The 19,877-nt window shown below is 49.1% G+C and overlaps 2 protein-coding genes across 3 annotated transcripts; both read right to left on the bottom strand.

The window, feature by feature from the left end:
* Window positions 1-106: 106 nt before the first annotated feature.
* On the bottom strand, window positions 107-3,651 carry LOC136456445 (uncharacterized). Its single transcript, XM_066456323.1, has 10 exons — window positions 3,211-3,651; window positions 2,905-2,999; window positions 2,735-2,802; window positions 2,585-2,628; window positions 2,430-2,507; window positions 2,173-2,326; window positions 1,178-1,330; window positions 982-1,092; window positions 756-821; window positions 107-680 (listed from the first exon to the last, which is right to left on the bottom strand). Exons 1-10 carry the CDS (start codon window positions 3,522-3,524, stop codon window positions 507-509), a joined length of 1,257 nt encoding a protein of 418 aa, XP_066312420.1. The 5' UTR covers window positions 3,525-3,651; the 3' UTR covers window positions 107-506.
* Window positions 3,652-12,014: 8,363 nt separating this feature from the next.
* Window positions 12,015-14,402, bottom strand: LOC136458847 (myb-related protein Zm38-like). Of its 2 annotated transcripts, none has more exons than XM_066458761.1 (4): window positions 13,869-14,402; window positions 13,587-13,716; window positions 13,255-13,370; window positions 12,015-12,934 (listed from the first exon to the last, which is right to left on the bottom strand). In XM_066458761.1, exons 1-4 carry the CDS (start codon window positions 13,999-14,001, stop codon window positions 12,351-12,353), a joined length of 963 nt encoding a protein of 320 aa, XP_066314858.1. In that variant the 5' UTR covers window positions 14,002-14,402; the 3' UTR covers window positions 12,015-12,350. The 2 variants fall into 2 exon arrangements, with proteins under 2 accessions (XP_066314858.1, XP_066314859.1); XM_066458762.1 differs by having other exon boundaries at window positions 12,016-12,928; window positions 13,869-14,394.
* Window positions 14,403-19,877: the final 5,475 nt, after the last annotated feature.

Here is a 19,877-nt window from a genome sequence, read left to right as displayed (position 1 = left end):
TGTGCCTGGTAAATTTTGTGATTTCAGGCATGTCCAGACACAAGCATAAAAAACCCCGTCCTGATAGCAAAAGAAAAACTACAGAAGTCAAGATGACACTACCACATTAAATGGCTGCAATTGCATTCCAGGTTACAAGCGGTCAAAATACATTTGGTGGCCATAGTTCAGACGGGAGCAAGACAAAATCAATCACATATGCCATGCTGAATACAACACCTTCCTAGAACAAACCACACTGAAAAAATAGTGAGGGCTGGGCAGTATTCATCTGGTAGTTGCCGTAGCCTACATCGTTACATTCAAAATGTAGGGCCACCTGCATCAAATCATTTGCACGGCCAAGCAAGCCGGTAATCGGCAGAGAAGATGAACAAAAAATTGACATTGCACCAAACAAATATTGAGGGCAAAATACTAAACAAACCAAACTGGTAAACAGGAGAGAAAAGATCGTCGTCACCACAAGAACTAAGACACCTACGGAGTGTGTACATGTCTGCGTGTTAGGCTGCTAAAGGAGCTTCCTTTTCCTCAGCTGCAACATCTTGTTGGTCAGCTGCAGCTGGAGCAGCGTCCTTTTCTTTGTCTAGAGATACAGCTGCTGAGAGCCAATCTGAAGCTGGGGGTCCCATTTCAGGCTCCACTTGCCCATGAACATTCAGAGGGGTGACAGATATCTGTAGGTTGTAAAGTGGGGTGAATACTTAGCCATTTGAAAGAGGAGAGAGGGAAGGAGGGAGATGGGAGCTCACAAATCCATTCTCCAAAGCTCTCAAATCGACATCCTCATCTAAATCTTCATGTCGCTTCTCGACAAACTGCATTTTGATGTAACAAGAGAAGAAAACAGTTCTCAGTATGCCTTCTAGACTCGTAAATATAAATAACAGTAGAATAGCTCAAGTCAAAGAAGCAGTTTGTACAACAACCAACAATGTGATTAATTTCTATGTCGAATTGACTAGAAAGTGTAATCACCTCAGCACGGAATAACTTCTTCACTACTTCTCGAATCTCTTGTTTACCAGCAGCTGCAACAGACTCAACCTCGACCATCTTTCGTTGAGCACTAACTCTACGTGCAGCTCCCTAAAGATGAAGGCAACAATCAGTTCAATAATGTGCTGGCCAGGACATGAAAAATTTTCCGTGCCATAAAGACGTATCATCTTACTGCTGCAGATGCATCCTTCCCAAGCTGAGCCAGCTGAATACCGAGGCTTTGATGCATGCCCATGAAGTGAGTAGCAGATGAGGGCCTGCTTGCTGACACAGCTTGCCAACTTTGAGCAGGACTGTATCCACTCTGTTTGGTCAACTTGAAACCCTGGCATCAGAAGAGATATAAAATTAAATAGTAATTAGATTTAAAGGAAAATAATGCAAATCAACTCAAGATAAATTCAAGTGATGTGCTTCGCCATTATCATTATGTCCACAGATCATAATTGGCTTCTACTTAGCAAAAGGTTGACATGCTTTGCAGATAATTGAATAAACCATATGATTAGCATATTCTTATGAAGAAAGCTTGAGGAATATTGGTGCGCTTGTGGATGAACCATAGTTCTTAAGGCGTCGCCTAGGCGTCCAGGCGACCCCCAAGCGCCTTGCAAAATGCTCGCCTAGGCGTCTAAGGCGGGCGCCTAGGCGTCTGGGCGGTGGCACATTGTCATGCCTCGCCTTTACGCCTTAAGAACTATGGGATGAACCACTAAGGTAATGCCTACAGGCTTAGCATTCTGTCACAGCTCAGCAGTCAAAGTCAAGCTATGAACTTATAATGGATGAAAGCAGCAATTAACCCACTGGGACACAGATTGAGACAGTGCCGCACTAGGCTACAGCATCCATGGCAACATGGTACTCAAGGAAGTTCAGAGCCAAGATGTCAGATAGATCCACATGATTATTATAATGTTTTAAGTCCATATAACAAGTGAGGTAAGTCCTAAGTAATAGTGCGGAAATTGAAGCAGTATATGATGCTTAGCCGGTCTTATAATTGCAACTTCTTGCTCTAGCCGGTCACAATGGTGGGCCCAAGATATGATTTTAACTAAGTGCCAAAGTACAATAACCAAATGAGTTCACGTAATCCTCGAGCTTTGGTGTAACCATTCCCTCTAAAGTGGAGTTTAAGATTCAGAGTATCATTGAGAAAATGACCTTATTTGCAGATGGTGCACTTGGAACTCCAATATTCAGTAGGCATCCTCTGAAGAAAGTTCCTTTCACAATGTCATCCAAGGCAGCAATTATCAATGGTAAACAGGCCTGAGCTGCATCCTTGAAGTCACTGTCTTCGGTTTCATCCTTCTTCCTAGTCACATATACCCATCACGTATTGTTATTGTCATGGACCAGTCACATTAATGATGTAGAAAACTTGAAATATAAATTCAATACAGGTAGGAGCATCTCACCAGTTCAATGAGATTGCAATTGAAGGCACCCCATACACTAAGGCCTCCCTTGCAGCAGCAATGGCAGAAGAGTGGAACCTATAGAGTTCTAAAATGAATCAATAATAAAATAGAAAATGGACAGTAAATAGACCATTTCTGAAATAAGAGCATACATCTCATATCCACAATTTGGTCCTGTGTTGATACCGCTGATCACCTGTATAAACAAATTTAAGTTGTTATTTTTAAAACCACAAATCAAATTACCATCATGATAGTAACATTTGGAAATCCAATTCCGAAAGAATAAACAAGCACGGTACCAAAGCAGGAGACGACCATGGAAACAGCCTCCCAGATAAGGCCAATGAGACACAGTCAACCGGCGTGCCTAAGTTTGCAACGATCAAAGTCAGCAAAGATAAAATATTGGGATCACCGGGCTCAGGAATGCGTGACCCAAATTGCGCACAATTAAATGAACGGCCCTCACCTGATATCTCAAAAGCTTTAGCACCTGTGAAATCCACGGATGTCGCGGTGATGGTTTCACGGATGGTAATTGAGTGGCCACAGGCTGGCTTGTCCCTTCAAATAAACAAGGGTCGCATATCAGTTCAGCTCCACAATCACAGGCAAATGGCAACAAAATCACTATGTAATGGCAGCAAACAGGGCGTCCCAAATCGGGACTACTTAATCTCCCAACAAATCCAATGGAAGCAAACAATATTTTGCGATCATGAGAGCAATGTAAGGGGAAATTAAGACGCCTGGGTTTTCGGATTGCAGCACGTACGATTCGGGGGCACACACGTGGACGTCGCAGCGGCCGCCGGCAACGAGGGCGTCGACGAGCGCCGCGAGACCCGCCGACCGGATCCCCCCGGCACAGGTCAGCAGCACGATGGGCCTCGCCGGCGCCCCATCTCCCGCGGGGGCATCGGAAGCCTCCGCCTCCGGAGCCGAGGCCTCAGCCTCGCCGGCTGCGGCGGCGGTGCTGACCTCGGCCGCGGGCGTGCGGCGTGCGGCGAGCACGGACTGGAGGTTGGAGACGAGCGCGGCCGGGAGCGGGTTGCGCTTCGGAGCGTCCTCGCCGGAGGTCGACTCCATCGGCCTCGTCGCCGGAGAGAGGTTATTTGCCTGCCGCCTTGTCCGGGCGATGGCGTGCGGGAGGAGCCGCGAAGAGGGGAAGAGGGAGAGAGAGGTGTACGGAGGAAGGAAGGAAGCGGCGGTGGTGACGGGGAGGGTGGAGGCAGGTGCAAATGGGACATTTAACCTTTTTTTTCATCCTTACCCATGGCACTACTTCGTTTGCTATTTTTACACCTGCACATTTGCCATCGTAAACAGTAACACTCCTAATATTTTGCTATTTTTGGTGATGTGACATGCCACGCAGTCAGCCAGCGTGGCAACGCCTCTCCTCCCGTTGTTGCTTCTCTCTCCCTCCACTCGTTGACATGTGGGCCCCATCAGTCAGGTTCATCTTCAACCTCTCGCCGTTGGGAAGAAACCACCGGTTTCCAGGATGGCCCGCACCGGCCCCACTCGCCCACGTCGTGCCCGCCCACACCAGCTCCGCTCGCCGCGCCGCCGCACCCACGCCGACACACGTCGGTCGTGCCACCACGCCCGCACCAGCCCTATTCGCCCGCCCGCACCTGCACCGGTCTCCCCTGAGCCGTCCCCGCTCGCCCACGGCGGTAGCGCCGCCGCGCCCACACTCGGCCACGTCTGCCCTGCTCGGTCGCGCTTGCCACGCCCTGGCCCACCCACATCGGCCGCGCCACCACGCCCGCGCCGGCCCTGCTCGCTCGCGCTCGGTCGCGCCACCGCGCCCGCACCGGCCCTGCTCGCTCGCACTCGGATGCGCCATCGCGTCCGCCCGCTTGCCCACGACGACCGCACCGCTGCGCCCCGGCCCAGCCCGCATCAGCCGCGCCCGCCACGCTTTGGTTCGGTTGGCAGAGAATATAGGAGAGAGCATCGGAGGGATAAGAGAGAGACAGTGAAAAAAGATTCACATTTATTGCATGAAGACCTCTGCACTATGTGATAGTTTCTCCGGTGGCCAGAGGTTGAAGATGAACCTGACTAGTGGGGCCCACATGTCAGCGAGTGGAGGGAGAGAGAGGCAGCAGCGAGAGGAGAGGCGCTATCACGCTGGCTGACTACGTGTCATGACACATCAGCAAAAATGACAAAAATTAGGAGGATTATTGTTTGCGTTAATAAATATGCAGGTATCCATGTAAAAATGGCAAACTAAAGAGTGCCATCCGTAACAACGGTAAAAAATTATATGTCCCGGTGGAAATGAACTGAAATAGCCAAATGGGCTGGACGCGCGTTCTTTATGGATTTCAAGGCCGGGCCCGCTTTACGTGTAGGGTGAGGCTCCTTTTCTGACCTGCATAGATTTGGGGAAATGTCGAGTACAGATTCAGCCAAATCCGGTTGTGTCGTCATTTGATGACTAAACGTCCGTTTGGAACTTGAAACCTAAACCACTGAAGGGATTTTTTTACTTTGGGATTAGCTAGAGCGACATTTTTTTTAAACTAGAGAGAGAGCCTTTCTTTGACCGATGCCTATTCAGTAGACTCAGGTCCTGTCTGGTTACCTCTCTTAAAAACTTTAGGAGCTAAAATCTAAATAGAATCTGTCTAAAGAACCAAACACCCTCTCCTAAAACCTCCTAAAAGTTTTGGGAGGCTGGTTTTTCTTTAGGAGCTCCACCTCCTCCTAAAACCTCCTAAAATCCTTCCTGGACCCTCACTACCTCTCATTTATTGCCTCCTCCCTCTCTCTCCTAAAGAAGGATAAAAGTGTCTTTGTTCAACAACATTTATTGCTTTTAGTCAGATTTAGAAGGTGCAACCAAACACTCTTTTAGAAGGTTTTAGAAGGCTACCTAAAACTTGTAGTAACTAAAGTTTTAGGAGGTCGAAACCAAACAGGGCCTCAGGGTCTTAGCTTTTTTATACGTGGACACACTTTTTACCACCAGCTGATCTAAATAGTCATTCTCAATTGCAGTGTCGGTTTGGTTGACTAAAGAGTCGTACCTTAGGTTCAAATAACAATGTAGAGTACGGAGCACACATCCATGATAGTACTCTTTCCGATCCAAATTATAATTTACTTCAGTTTATTTTAAGTTAGATTACTCTGACTTTAGAAGAATACATTAATATCTACAAGTTCAAATTAGTATAGTATCAAGACATATTTGTATGTTTCATTAACATGTAGTAAATATTTCTATAAACTTATCTAGATTAGAAAAGTTTGACTTAGTATACATAACCGGCTAATGGTTTCTACGCCTGATAAGTCGGCTGGAGCCGATTTGTTGTGGAAGAAAAACACTGTTCTATGGCTTATAAGCCAGACCGATAAGTTCAGACGAACAGGGCCATTATGTAATATGACTTAGTGAATTGTAGTTTGAAACAGAGTGAGCGATAGAACTTGCGGCACGTCGCGGTTGGGACAAGTCATATCAAAACTGAAAATGTGTTTTACAAACTGTGAAATCCATAGTGCTCAAAATGCTTGGAAAAAGTATATATATACTTTCCTCCGTTTGTGTTTACTTGTCAACAACTTTTTACTGTAGCAAAGTTGACCATCTGTTTTTCTTCTAAAAAAATCTTAGATACTTCAATGTATATAACACTAATGAAGTATGTTTAATAAAGAATTATATATGTGAAAACTCGATGTATCTAAAAAAAAAATTTTGCAGAAAAAAACGTATGGTCAAAATTGCCACAGTAAAAATCCGGTGACAAGTAAACGAAGGTAGTATATATATATATATATATATATATATATATATATATAGTAGGTAGGGACATGGTGCTGTGGGCATGCACAAAAGTCCTAAGACCAAAATTCAACTTGCATTTACAAATATGTTAAAAGACGTGTCCCCGTTCCAGCATTTACGACACTCTGCGCGTTAGTGGGGCTACCGTTTGTTCGTCGGCAGGACGGCAACGTTGGTGCAGCAGCCTCCGAAAAATACATTTTTGTATTCGTTCGTCAAACTAATTAAAGTACAGGATAGGAGTGTTTTTTTATTCAATTATAGGAGTATTGCCCATGAGACGAGACTTCACGAGAGGCGAGGACAGGCACGAAGAGGATGCTATCGTTTAGTACGCTCGATGGCAGAATAATGGAGCAGTACGTGGTCTGAGTGGGGGCGCACGCATGACGCATGTATGTAGTGCCGATCGGTTGTAGTGTACGTGCGGATCGCATAATTGGGATTCGGAGGCCAGCCGATGGATGTGCACGGCGCCGGTGGTCGCACCGGCCCAGGGCAGGGCAGCGCCATGTGACCCCTTTTCAGAGCTCATGTGAGACCGGGGCCGGTGAGCAGGAGTACGGTGGTGTTGGGTTGCTCCGCCTCAAGTTTAAAGTTTAGTCGTTGTTTCATCAAATATTTAACATATGTATAGAGTATTAAACATAGATTAATTACGAAACTAATTGTATAGTTTGCGATTAATTTGCGAGCCGAATCTTTTAAACCTAATCAGTCCATGATTTGACAATGCGGTGCTACAGTAAACATATGCTAATGACGGATTAATTAGGCTTAAAAAATTCGTCTCGTAGAGTACTAACGAATTATATAATTTGTTTTTTTTATTAATATCCAAACACTCTATGCAACATACTCCGAGACATCTTTTACACTTTAGGGGGTGTTGGGATCCAGGGACTCAAGTTGAGTCCGTGTCATATTGGATGTTCGGATGCTAATTAGGAGGACTAAACATGAGTTAATCAAAAAACTAATTACACATATGGAGACTAATTTACGAGACGAATCTATTAAGCCTAATTAACTCGTCATTAGCATATATTTACTGTAGCACCACATTGTCAAATTATGGACTAATTAGGTTTAAAAAATTCGTCTCGTAAATTAGTCGCAATCTGTGTAATTAGTTATTTTTTTGTCTATATTTAATACTCCATATATATGTCCAACCATTCGATGGGACAGGGACTAAAATCCGGTCTAAGAACCAAACACCCTCTTAGTCCAACACCGCCTATATCGATGGGTCCTCGCGCGCGCTGGCCGCTGCCGCGCGGCAGGCGGCAGGGCAGGGTCCGGACGAACGGATCGACGACGCAGCTGTGGCGTTGGCGTCGGAATGGTCGGATACACCGGCGTGCCGCGCGCGACGGAATTAAAAAGGCTAATTTTAAAGCGTCGGTCCGAGTGGCAGCCGGCAGGGCAGCGCGGCGCGGGCGCTAGAGGCAGAGCTGATCTGCTGATGAAGCCTGTCGATCGCGTTCGCGTCGGGCGCGACGTTGGCGCGTCCCAATGGCGCCGAGCCGAGCCGCCGACGCCTGCAGCACCACAGTCGCAACTAATCCACGCCAACGCCCGGTCCCGGACCTAATCCACGCCAACGCGGTTCTGTTGATTTGTACAGTAGCACATCAGTCGCGCTCAAAAGGTGACATGGCGTCAAAAGGTGTCGTGTCGAGTTAACGCGCGCGTAAAGAGCGAGCTGCCGTAGACTAGCGCTGATGACAGTTAACATGCTGATCGGATGAGATTTGACAAAACTTTACCATTCAAACGTTCCATTGGAACCATCTTACTGTACGTTTTATTTTCGCAGCTATCGTGTCAGAAGCCTGCAGGATGGTCCAGCCCCTCGTGTTCTGTGTTCACCCTCGTCCTGCTGGTGCCACGTTCAATAATGAGACTTGGCCAGCATTATTATGTCTGTACTGCAGCCTGTACTCCTCTCATCTCATGGTACAGCTGAGAATTAACACTGTGCTCTATAGCTAGAGCATTACGAAGATTGCTACAGTGATCACACCGTGCGTACGGTCTTTCATCAGTCCCCCCCCCCCCAGGAACACAAGCTATTATTAGTGATCCCATGATTAACCAACGGGGGTGCCTGGTTTCAAGGCCGACCGGTGCAACTATAGCCAATTAAACAGTGGAACCTAGCTGGCTACGGATCCGAGGGAGACATCTCGCATGCACGCATCACATCGACCCTTGAAAGCCAACGCCGAGACCCGGCCGGGAGCCGCGTGCGTCGCGTACGCACGTCGTCGGGAATTATTGTTCGAGGAAAAACGCGCGCGGGCGCGGCCGACATGGCGAGGGCAGCGGCGGCGATGCTGGTGCTCGCCGTGCTGGCGCTGGCCGCGGTGGTGCCGCGCGCGGAGGCCGGGCAGAACTGCATCTGCGAGTGCATGAAGCTGTGCGTGCGGACGCGGATCCCGAGCATGGGCCAGTGCGCGGGCAAGTGCCGGGAGAACGCCTGCACCAAGAGCTGCGAGGAGGCCTGCACGCTCAAGGGCTTCCCCAAGCTGCCCAGCGAGGGCATCTCCGCCTGCGAGGTGGAGCCGCTCACCCCCGACGAGGTGCACATGCTGCACTGAACGGCGATGCACGGGCCGGCACCTGCTCCACTTGTTCGTCGATCGTTTGTGTCCGTGGTGCGATGTGACCGGAGCCCACTGTTTACCGGTCGGCCCGGCCGTGATCTGTGCTGCCGTTGTGCATGAATTTCACGCTGTTTTCTTTGGTATGTGGTATGTACGTGCCCCGCCCGTTCTCAATGCATATGCATGGTTCTGTACCGCTCCATGTTCCCGACATTCGATGGCCCGGTTGCCCCCAACACACACATGCTCTCAGCTGCAAGCTGCTGTCACGTGTGTCAATTGTCATGTGCTCCTGGCCGTATTATGTAAACAAACAAGTATCAGCCTGTTCGGTTGGCTGGTTCGTATCGTTGCTGGTTCGTGAAAAAGTACTGTTGGCTGGTTTGTGTGAGAGAAAAATATTATTCTGACAGGAAATTTACTGTCGTTTACGACAAGCCACAGTCAAACGAACCTGCTGTATAGCCCAGGCCCCATTGTCCGAAAAACTGTTTTTTTTTGGACCCGTAACATCAAAACCAAGCAAAATCGGCCCAGAAAATGAGTCGCCCTCTTGCTAACAGCAGGGCCTCTCCCCCTCGCGGCCCTATGGGGCCAAACGACAACCACCGGGCGGCGGCCATGTCATTTGGATGCAGAAAAAGTCCAATTTAAAAACTATCGCGGTCGTTTTCTTTTCATCCCTGATCTATAAAAATTAATTCTTTTTTTCATTTTTCTCAACTTTTGAAAACCATTCACTTTTGCACTTTGGCAATTTTGATGGTGGTTTTGCTGATGTGGCGCCACGTTAGAAGAGCTAAATCAAAAGTTGAAAGTTCAAGAAGGTAAATTGGACTGGAAATATTTTTTATAAATAATTCAAAAATTCATTAAACCAGATTTTAGGATTTTTAATTGCATTATTTTTTAATGTAAAAATATATTGGTACAATTTTCTAATTTTAAAATAAAAATTTAAATATCTTTTATAAAAAAATTCTAGTTCAATTTATCTCCTTCAACATTCAATTTAGTCTGATTTTCCTCATTTGACGTGACGCCACGTCAGTAAAACCGCCATCAAAAGCGATTAAGGTGCACAAGTGAATGTTTTCAAAAGTTGAGGAGATTAAAAAAAACTGGTTTGGTAGATTAGGGAGGAAAAGTCGAACGACCACGATACTTGACGATGTAAATTGAACTTTTTTTTTTTCCTTTGCGTGCATATCGCATCAGGTTCGGGAAGCCCGCTGACGGCTGGGCCGTGACGGGCTTTGCCAGTGGCAACACGGGCGCCTGTCCTGCCCCGAGAACAAAGGTTTGTTGGGGAAAAATCGTGACGGCACGTCCGCGCGCCCGCACGGGTGTGTGGCGGCCTGCCCGCAGGTGTCCGCGGTCCGCCTATCTGGGTGTGGTGGCAGGGCGCGTCACGGGGCACACGAGGCTCGTAGCGCCGTAGCGGCTGCGTTCGTGCAGTGATGGTGACGCGAGAGACCCGGACGTGCGTAACGAAAACAGGAAGGCCGAACTCAATGACGCGCTATGTTTTCTGCATACTTTCTGCTCGCGACGCAACAAGCAGTGCAAGCTTCACGATTTGAGGCGGCCTCTGAGCTTCTGTGTGCAAGGGGTGATTTGATCTCGTGATCGACCTGTTGCTCTCTGTCGCTGGACACGTAGACTCGTGGCGTGCATGTGGGCTCCCACTTTTCTCAAGGACAGACATGTTGTCGACTGTCCAATCTCCATTGATGAAAATTCTACAGACGCAGAAGTTTCCTGACCTTTTGCTATTACCTAAAACAGACGCACGTAGGCGGTGGAAAAGATGCGATTGCCCCTCTAGTTTGGCGACAAAGGTTGTTGAGATATTTGTTGACTTGGCAAACCTTGCGTGGAAGAAGGGGTTAGAGAAACCCTCTAGTTTTCCATTTCCTAGAAAAAAATGCATCCACCCTTTATTTGTTATGCCTGGATAAATTTAGTCCTAACTGCTTTTCTAACTCTTGCATGCGCACGTAGAGACTGGACCCAAGGCTTTCGACAGGTTTCAGGACATCTCCATTGCTTCGTTGTCGGCCTCCAAGCATGAGGCCCTTCAAGCGCTATTTTCTGATCGTGTGGCCACTGGGTTGGAGGACGATGCCCTTTAGCCCGCTTGGTTTAGGGCATACTTTGTTGTTTGCTGTCGTGCTAGTAGCTTAACTGTGGAGGGTACGACTCCGAATACCCACGGCAGACCACATGGGCTGCGTCCCCTGGGGCGGCCCAGCCCACAAGACGAAGCCTTGGGGGGCATGACACTGCTCGGCGCCATCCGTAAGACACCGGGAAGATATCCTGAAGATACTACGAGATCTGTTAGGATACGTATGATTCCATGATTCCTGTAATCTGTTATTACTTTCCGGTTATCTCCCAGATCTAACCGACTTGTAACCCTGCCCCCCGGACTATATAAGGCAGGCATGAACCCCCTCCAAACTCACGCAATATCATACGATAGCCAATACAATCCAACAGACCACATGAGTAGGGTATTACGTCATACTGACGGCCTGAACCTGTCTAACTCGTGTGTCTCTGTTGCCTTCTTGTTCTTGATTACACGCATCTCTGCGATCAATCTACCTTCGTGGGATACCACTCGGAGGACTGCCGATGATATTCTGTCGACATTAACGTTGTCGGCAAGTAGTTTATTTGTAATCACAACCGAGGGATCTCACCGAATGTCTTGGCTAGGTAATCACCAATTACAGTCCAAACTTTGTATTGTTAAACTCTACTTTTACTTAATGAGCCTCGGCACGACCACAATTTTTTTTCAGCGCCTAATGTAAATTTTGATTTAGCTATCGCTATACAAACTAGCTGAAGTTAGACTCGTGGAACCTTGTTGCAACAATTTTCAGATTTGAGCCGAAGTATGCCACTTGGCAATTAAAATAACACTTCTCCTATATATTAGATGCCTGAATTTTTTTTTGTTATTCAATTAACATGTAGTTATGGAAGAAAATTGTGAACTGTCTCTCGTTAGTTGTCCTTTTAATTATACAAGTTGGTTGTATAAAATTGTTCCTAGAAAAATTAAAGCACCTGAAATATATAGCAACTCTCTAAAAAGAATGTATATAGTGTGCATCATTCATATGCAAGTAAAAAAAGAGGTACACTTTCATGAATAATATAAGAATCTCTAGCCGCGCATCCGTGTTCAATAACATGCACACTACAAATAGCGGTAAAGGAGTTTCAAGTACTATTCCTTCTTGGCACGTGACCGACACCCACTTATATAGGAGTATATGCTTACCTTCGCTACACATTATAACAACGTTATATACGTAAACATATTTACATGTAACTTATGTTGTTACTACCCCTGAGAGAAACCTAAATCTATATTAATTATTTCATAAATTCTATACGTAATTATATCTGATACTTGGTGCTTGATGATGAATCATCCATCTATCGAATTGAAGTTAGTGCTAAGATAATTCAGGGAATCCAACAATGAGACCGCATGCCGGCGTTCGCGGAGAAGCTGTCGAGAGACGAAGCGCTGGCAGCCGACGTCGACGACGACCCCGCCAGGATGGCTTCCATGAAGTCCATCACTGGAGCCATAGCCGGTTCGGGCATGAAATCGCCGGCGGCACACTTGGGTTCAAGAAACACCGCCGGGATCAGGCTCCGCGCCGTGGCGCCTTCCGCCTGTTGTGGCACGAGATCGGCAGCTATCGGCTTGCACTGGCTCGCGCCACCGCCGCCGCCGTCCTCAGGCGGGTAGGCATCCGCCGCGCGGCCGCACTGCTTGACGAACTCCCCGTCGACGGCGGCGTACTGGAGATCGCCGCCACCGCCGTGGACGCCGCCGTGGCCGGGGAGGAAGAGCTGCTGGGAGACGAAATCCGCCCACGCCGCGGGGTGGTTGTTGTGCAGCATGGGAGGAGGAGACTGCGTGAGGCCCACCACTGCTTGAGCTGACGCTCTGTCCGCCGCCCCGTTCAGCGGCGCGCATCCGGCGGTCGCGAGGCCCTGTCCTGCAGCTCCGTCCAGAATGTTGTAGTACAGGTCTGCGGCTAGCATTGCAGCGAAGCCATGTTAGAATTGTGCTCCGCGACATGCTCGATTTGTGTCAGTCTGTGTTTCTTCAGAAAAACATCGGTGTCGGTTTCTCAGATTAACTTGTTCTGTCCAAAGAGGAAGCCGTGTTTTTTTCACTATACTCTTAGTAGTAGATCGTAAAAGATGAAACGACAATAGAAACCAAAGAATTTGACACCACAGTCCACATACAAAGCGAAGGGACGAAGCAAGATGGTGGGAGGAACAGTAAAATGTACTACCGCACAGGATTTACCTGCGGTGTGGGGGAAGAAGGGACGCGTGTTGTTATTACCGGGATGGAGGCTGCCCACAGCCTGGGAGATGAGCTTCTTCTTGATGGTGGAGTTCCAGAAGTTCTTCACCTCGTTGTCCGTTCTGCCAGGCAGGTGCTTGGCGATCTGGGCCCACCTGTAGTGCAGTGGCACACATTTAGCTATCTACATTTTCCATTTGCGTCCCTTTCCTTTGTCCCAAGCAAGTTAATGCGATATATATATTGTGCTTGAGCATTATATTACTTGTATATGGGCAGTTGCATGCATAGATAAAGGAACTGCGTCGTGCAGGGAAAGCAGCAGGGTCACATGTATGCATAGCTGATTTGCGTGTAGCCTGTAGGATTACCTGTTCCCAAGCACCCTGTGGAGCTCAACGATGAGGGCCTCCTCCTGCTGCGAGAAGCTTCCCCTCTTGAGGTCCGGCCTCAGGTAGTTGATCCATCTCAGCCTGCAGCTCTTGCCGCACCGCTGCAGCCCTGCATGAAAGCACGCACACAGTGAAGTGAGTTAGTGAGAAGCACACGCTCCTAGCTAGCTGCAGATTATGAAATAAACAACTACTACCACACAAATGTGTCTGCACCTGTGTATCATAGCCTATACATGAACACGCGCGTGTGTAATGTACCTGCTTGTCTCGGGACTGAGCTCCAGCAGCCATGGCCGTGCGTGGTGATGTACTTGATGAGCTTCTCGTCCTCCTCCGGCGACCACAGGCCCCTCCGGACCTTCTGCTTGTTGCAGCAGGAGTGGTGCCCCATCGTATCTCTCCCGGCCCGGCCGGGCCCTGCCCTCGCTCCCACTGAAGGCTAGCTAGCTCGACCTCTCTTCTCACCGGCCTGCACTGCACTGCACACTGGAACGAAAACGAATTGGACTGGCAGAACCGCTTGAGCTTTTAGTGTGGCGCATGGTTATAAAGAAGACGAGGGCCCGGAAGGCGAGCAGTACTGCAGCATGCCAAATGCATCCATGCAGTGGCGCTGCATGCATCCACCAGGCCGGGGCAGGCAGGGTAAAAGCGTGGGCAGGAAAAGTCGGCTCAAGCCTGTGCATGCAGTTGGAGCCCTAAGCTAGCTAGGTAGCTATAAACCTAGGCGTGTGAGCAGGCATGTTACACACACGCTCTAGGTTGCCTCAAATGTGAGTGGCTCAACCGAGGACTTCACGGCTAAGGGAGGGACGGAGGAGGGAGGCCAGTGGCCGGAGGGCACTCCGGTAATTAATCTCAGCTCGCGCCGCGGCGTTTATTGGGACAAGACTTGTGGGACGAGGCTCAGCACCGATGCCTGGTTAGTTTTAGGAAACGTACCCGCCTACCCTGGCCGGCCTCCATCGTCCTGTGCTGGGCGTGAGTGTGTCGCGTGTGTGTGTGCGTGTGTGTGTGAGAGAGAGAGAGAGGCCGCGCATCTGATGCCTTGCTATGTGCATGCATGCGCGCGCGAGAAATTTCACTGCTGCTTTGTTTGCCACCAGCGGCCGCGCGCGCGAGAAATTTCACTGCTGCTTTGTTTGCCACCAGCACGGCCGCGTAACTTGTGCTCGCAGTGCAACTTTCTTCACACTAGAAGTAGTACTAGTACAGTACATGGCAGTGCAGCTACCATTTAGACTAGTATCAATTCGTAGAGCTAATGGTGACCGATGTGTGCGTTCTCATCTGTCGCGTCTGTATTTGGATTCCATGGAGAGCCCTAGATAGTGCAGAATGCTTTAGCACATTTATTGCTCTTACTTACCATACCATCTAGTACTCGATTCCTACGAAAAGACTGAACCCCAACGAGCTAGGAGCGACTTTTCTATGGTCCGGGCCCGGGAGCACCCTCTCCACCACCGCACAGCCGTTCGATCAAAATGATCTGCATCACCAAGATCAGATCACTCTGGGAATCAAAGTATGTAGAATATTAGTACCTGCAGATTATGATGTATGCTTATGTTGCATATGAAAATCTAAGTACCTTAGTTAGCTAGTATCTGAAACAAAAGTCGAAGTATGAGCGAGTTTGCACAAGCACAACATATACAAACATATGCAAATCTGGTGGTACAACTTCATGACGATGTTAATTAATCTTTTGTAGGACACACACGTCCCTCAGCGTGCCATCACGCTTGACTGACTCGATCACTCAATCCAGACCAAAGATGGAAAGCTAGCTGAACGCAACGACTGATCAAGCCAAATTTTAAACGATTGACGCAGATCGAGGGAAATGCATGGTCGGGGCCTCGGGGGAGGCGAGTGGTTTTCCGGACCGGACAGGCCGGAACACCGTACCGAGCGCCGGCCGGGCCTGCAACAACGGACGGACGCACACACACACATGCATGCATGCATGGGCCACGCAGATCGACTCTGTATCTGTATAGGAAACGCGACAACACGCGGAACGTAGCACTTGCCGTACGTTGATCTCCCCGGATCAACCCAGCGAGGCGTGCACCACACGTCCGAACCCATTCCCATCCGGGTCTCATGTGCACGTCCCTCGCGCGCAATCAATGCGCCGGGGCCCGCGCGACATGTCATGGCAAGTACGCGTACCATCGACCACTGCCCCTTCCACTTCCACTGCATGCCGCGATCGAAAAGGGCCGGGAGAACGATCCTCCTGTGTACAAGGATATAGGCGTAACGACGAAACAGAAAGCTGTACCGGGTCTTTTCACGGAGCCTCGCTCGTGGTGTAGTGAGCTTAGCGCGAAACGCCATCGATCGATCATGGCACCGGCGATTCACGAGTTGCATTGGCTAGCGATGATTTTCCTCCTGTGTACATAAGCTACGGAGTAGCTCTGTGTGTGGCCACGCAGGCAGAGGCAGCGGCAGCACCTCATCATATATGCATTGCGTCTCTCTCGAGTCTCTACTCTCTACTTGGCGCTGTTCCTCCTCTCTGCTTTCTCCTCTCACGCGCGTCCGTGCGTACTAAAGGGCAAAGACGAAGCGATGTGATTCCCCAACTGCCCATCGATCGATTGTTTCAAGGGCAAGCCTCCCATCCCATGCACCGATCCTTCTTGCCTGTCAGCCCTGTGTCCATCTGTCGTGTGTGTACATGCATGTACACTCCGGTGCTACTCTCTCTCTACACACACTCTCTCTCTCTCTCTCTCTCTCACTCACACACACACACACACACACACACACACACACACACACACACAAGAAGGGTACTGTACATGCTGCTTATTCGGTGGTTACTTATAGACTCTCTAATAGTCTGCTTTGTTATCGTACGTGTGACTTGCGTTTGAAGCTAGCATGCAAAAGGAGGGAGAGACGATAACTGTACGTACGTGTGAGACATGAAGTTTGATACGAGCCACGTAGGCGATCGAGGCTAGAGCAGCTAGGTATACATGCATATCCGGTACGTACTCATAGTGCTCCTCCATCGAGTGACAAACAAACGTCCGGTCCTCAGAAACGGCAGTACGTAGAAACCGCTCCATGTGCAGAGAAAGTACCGTACCGGCGGCGAACGTAGGGCGCGGAGTTTTTGCTGCACTTGTAAGCGAAGCTACGAAATGAATGCTGATAGCTACTATATACGCCCAATACAAAATATTAAAAATGTGCATACGCGTGGGCATGAATATAACGTACGTAGCTGTTTGTTATTTGCATGGTACAGCATGGGTGTACAACGTACTTCAAGTGTGTGATTCACTCTACCTCGAGTTCCACGTACATCATCTATCTTCTATCATCTGTGCTCGTGTGCCGTGCGGTTGGGGAGCTAGACCATATGCATGCAGGTAAAAGTTGTTCAGTGCTCTCGAACAACTAACTACTCATATGCAACAAGTCAACAAAGTCAAGATGGATCGATCGATGGGGCGCCGGAGCCAGTGGAGTTGATACCGAAAGATACCGCGCCGCGCCGCATAATTTCGTTTCCGCCGGCTGTCTATGGCTAGCCTCGCGGCAACTTTATTTACTTTACCCGCGGAATTGCAAAAGGCGTCTTGACCGGTTTCCGTTACGACTCTCAGAATAATAAAGCATGCAATCGAGCACGTACTGGTACATGCAGCGGGCTGGGCTTATCACGTACGGCCCGCCCTTTATCCATCATGCAATGCCCCATTCAAATCCTGGCGTGCATGCCACTGTGCTTTCGGATTTTAACTTCCTCATGTAGCAGTAGCACGGCAGTGAACCTTTTTGGAGGGAGAGCAGTGGAGCACGGCTTCAACTAACTCGACCTGTGGAGTAGTCTCGTCCTGTCAGCCGGCGGCCTGCGGGGACGTGCCCCGCGACCTACCCGCTCATCCGCGCATGATCCTGCCGGTCTGGAGACAACACATGCATGCGAGTTGGCTAATCCGCGAAACCCTCGCCTCGCCTCCGCGCCAACCTCACCCAGCCTCGCCGTCGGCCGGCCGGTTACGCGCCGGCCAAAAGCCAAAAGGAACTCGCAGACAATCCGCCCGCCAAGTTTTCCCGATCGGTTGACCATCCGAGCTAGAGCGGCACGGTGGGTGGACGCCATCTCCCGTCCTCCCCGAGCGCCCGTGCGTGCACGTCGCTTCTGAGGGGCCCAGGGACGTCGTCGCTGCCGTTAGCCGGCTACCCGGCGCCGGGAGCAGGACAAGCCGAATCCCCTCGCCGATACCGCCGCTCGCGTCGCCACGCGGATGGCCATCTGCTCTGTTACGTACCGCTCATAATCTGTTTATATACCGTTAAAATATACAGCTTGTAATATGATTATACTTCGTTATATAGTCAAAATCAGTGGCGGTCCAGGATTTTGCCAAGAGTACAACCAAATTCTAGTAACGAAAAAGCCAAAAACCACACCGTAATCTATATAGAGAAAATAGCTATTGTGTCACATATAGAAAAATAGCTATTTTGAAGGGAATTTTCAAATCCTTAAGTTCTTCATTGAGTTATGAAATAGGAACCGGATAGAAATACATATGTCTTGGTCTTCTTCATCATGTATTTTATACCCATTTTTTTTTGCAATTTGGTCTTTTTTTTTGAAGAAAATTTACGTTTAGCCCACTGGGAGACGTAAACTCATATTTGGACCCTGGAGGTCGGCGCCAGGACTCATGGCTCTGAGATAACACGTCTCGGCGCCACAGATCTTGGCTCCGAGGTGCCTGGCCGTGCACAGCAGGGCATCCTAGATGACGTTGACGTGGCCGGTATCTCGAAGCCACAGATCTTGGCTCCGAGCTCGGCATCTGTCGACGAAATATGGTCGGCAGTCTACCTAGGGGTATGCCCAAGATAGTAGATTGTCGGCATACAGATGCGTAAGCTACAAACAAGACGGTGACGCAAGACAGACACGAGGTTTTATCCAAGTTCGGCCGCCAAGAAGGCGTAATACCTACGTCCTGCGTCTGATTGTATTGTTGTATGTCAATGAGAGATATTTTTTAGAGGGGTCCCCTGCCCGCCTTATATAGTGCGGAGAGCAGGGTTACAGATCTGGAAACTAATCCTAGCCAGTTACAATTGCCATAGGTGGTCGGATAAGGATTCCTATTCTAACCGATCAGGATCTTGCTTAATTGCCAAATCTGTCTTGACTCCTTGCGCGGGACTCCGAACAAGTTGGCCGGGCCGCGTGTCGTCCTTTGGTGGACCGGACCCTCTGATCTGGGCCGGCCCAAGCCTAGCCGTAAGGGTATAGGGGTCAATACCCCTACAGCTAGTCCCCGAGCACCATGTATTATACTGCGACACGCCATTTTAACCTTCTCCGAACATTGAGGCTTGAGTTCTTGACGTCTCTGACCACCGTATTCAATCGGAGAAGTAGGTTGTCCGAAGAATGTGTGGTGCTCTTAAGAAAAAAGAAAAAGACTTCCGTCCTGGGAAGTGTGCCCACTTATATTTCTAAAAAGAAATGTAAGTGCGTCTCGAAGCGTAGCGTCCTTGATCATCATAGGCGTAGTAGTCGAAAAACAAACACATTCACCGCAAGGTGAAGTGTGACCACTTAGTCCCTGAGCCTGGTAGTAGGTGACGTAGGCACGTGGTGCCAGGGTCCAAAAAGAATTCTCAGTTAAGTTGAGAACCCAATCGTTGTACAGGCGATACGAGATGCACCGGCAGGTGCATCGTACCGATGTAGTCCCCGAGCTTGCTGGAAGGCGAAGTATGAGCCTTGTAGCAAGGTCTAAATAAATGTCTCTCAACTGTATATGAGTACAAATCACATGTAGCCGAGGAGAACAGTCTCCGAGCAGTGGTCGGGACAGTTCCCGAGCACGATAGTAATCCTAACAAATCAGTCAAAGCATAGGGGTCGATTAAATAAACGCATTCACCGTAAGGTGAAGTGTGCCCACTTAGTCCCCAAGCCTGGTAGTAGGTGACGTAGGCACGTGGTGCTAGGGTCCAAAAAGAATTTCCACTGGAGTTAAAAATCAAATCGTCTTACAGGTGATACGAGATGCACCGGCAGGTGCATCGTACCGATGTAGTCCCCGAGCTTGCTGGAAGGCGAAGTATGAGCCTTGTAGCAAGGTCTAAATAAATGTCTCTCAACTGTATGTGAGTACAAATCACATGTAGCCGAGGAGAACAGTCTCCGAGCAGTGGTCGGGACAATTCCCGAACACAGCAGTGGTCGGAGCAGTCCCCGAGCACGGAAGTGGT

The sequence above is a fragment of the Miscanthus floridulus genome, chromosome 6, assembly GCF_019320115.1.
Source record: "Miscanthus floridulus cultivar M001 chromosome 6, ASM1932011v1, whole genome shotgun sequence".
Lineage (NCBI taxonomy): Eukaryota > Viridiplantae > Streptophyta > Magnoliopsida > Poales > Poaceae > Miscanthus > Miscanthus floridulus.
Note: the sequence above shows the minus strand (reverse complement) of the source record. Positions and strands in the feature narration are given on the sequence as shown.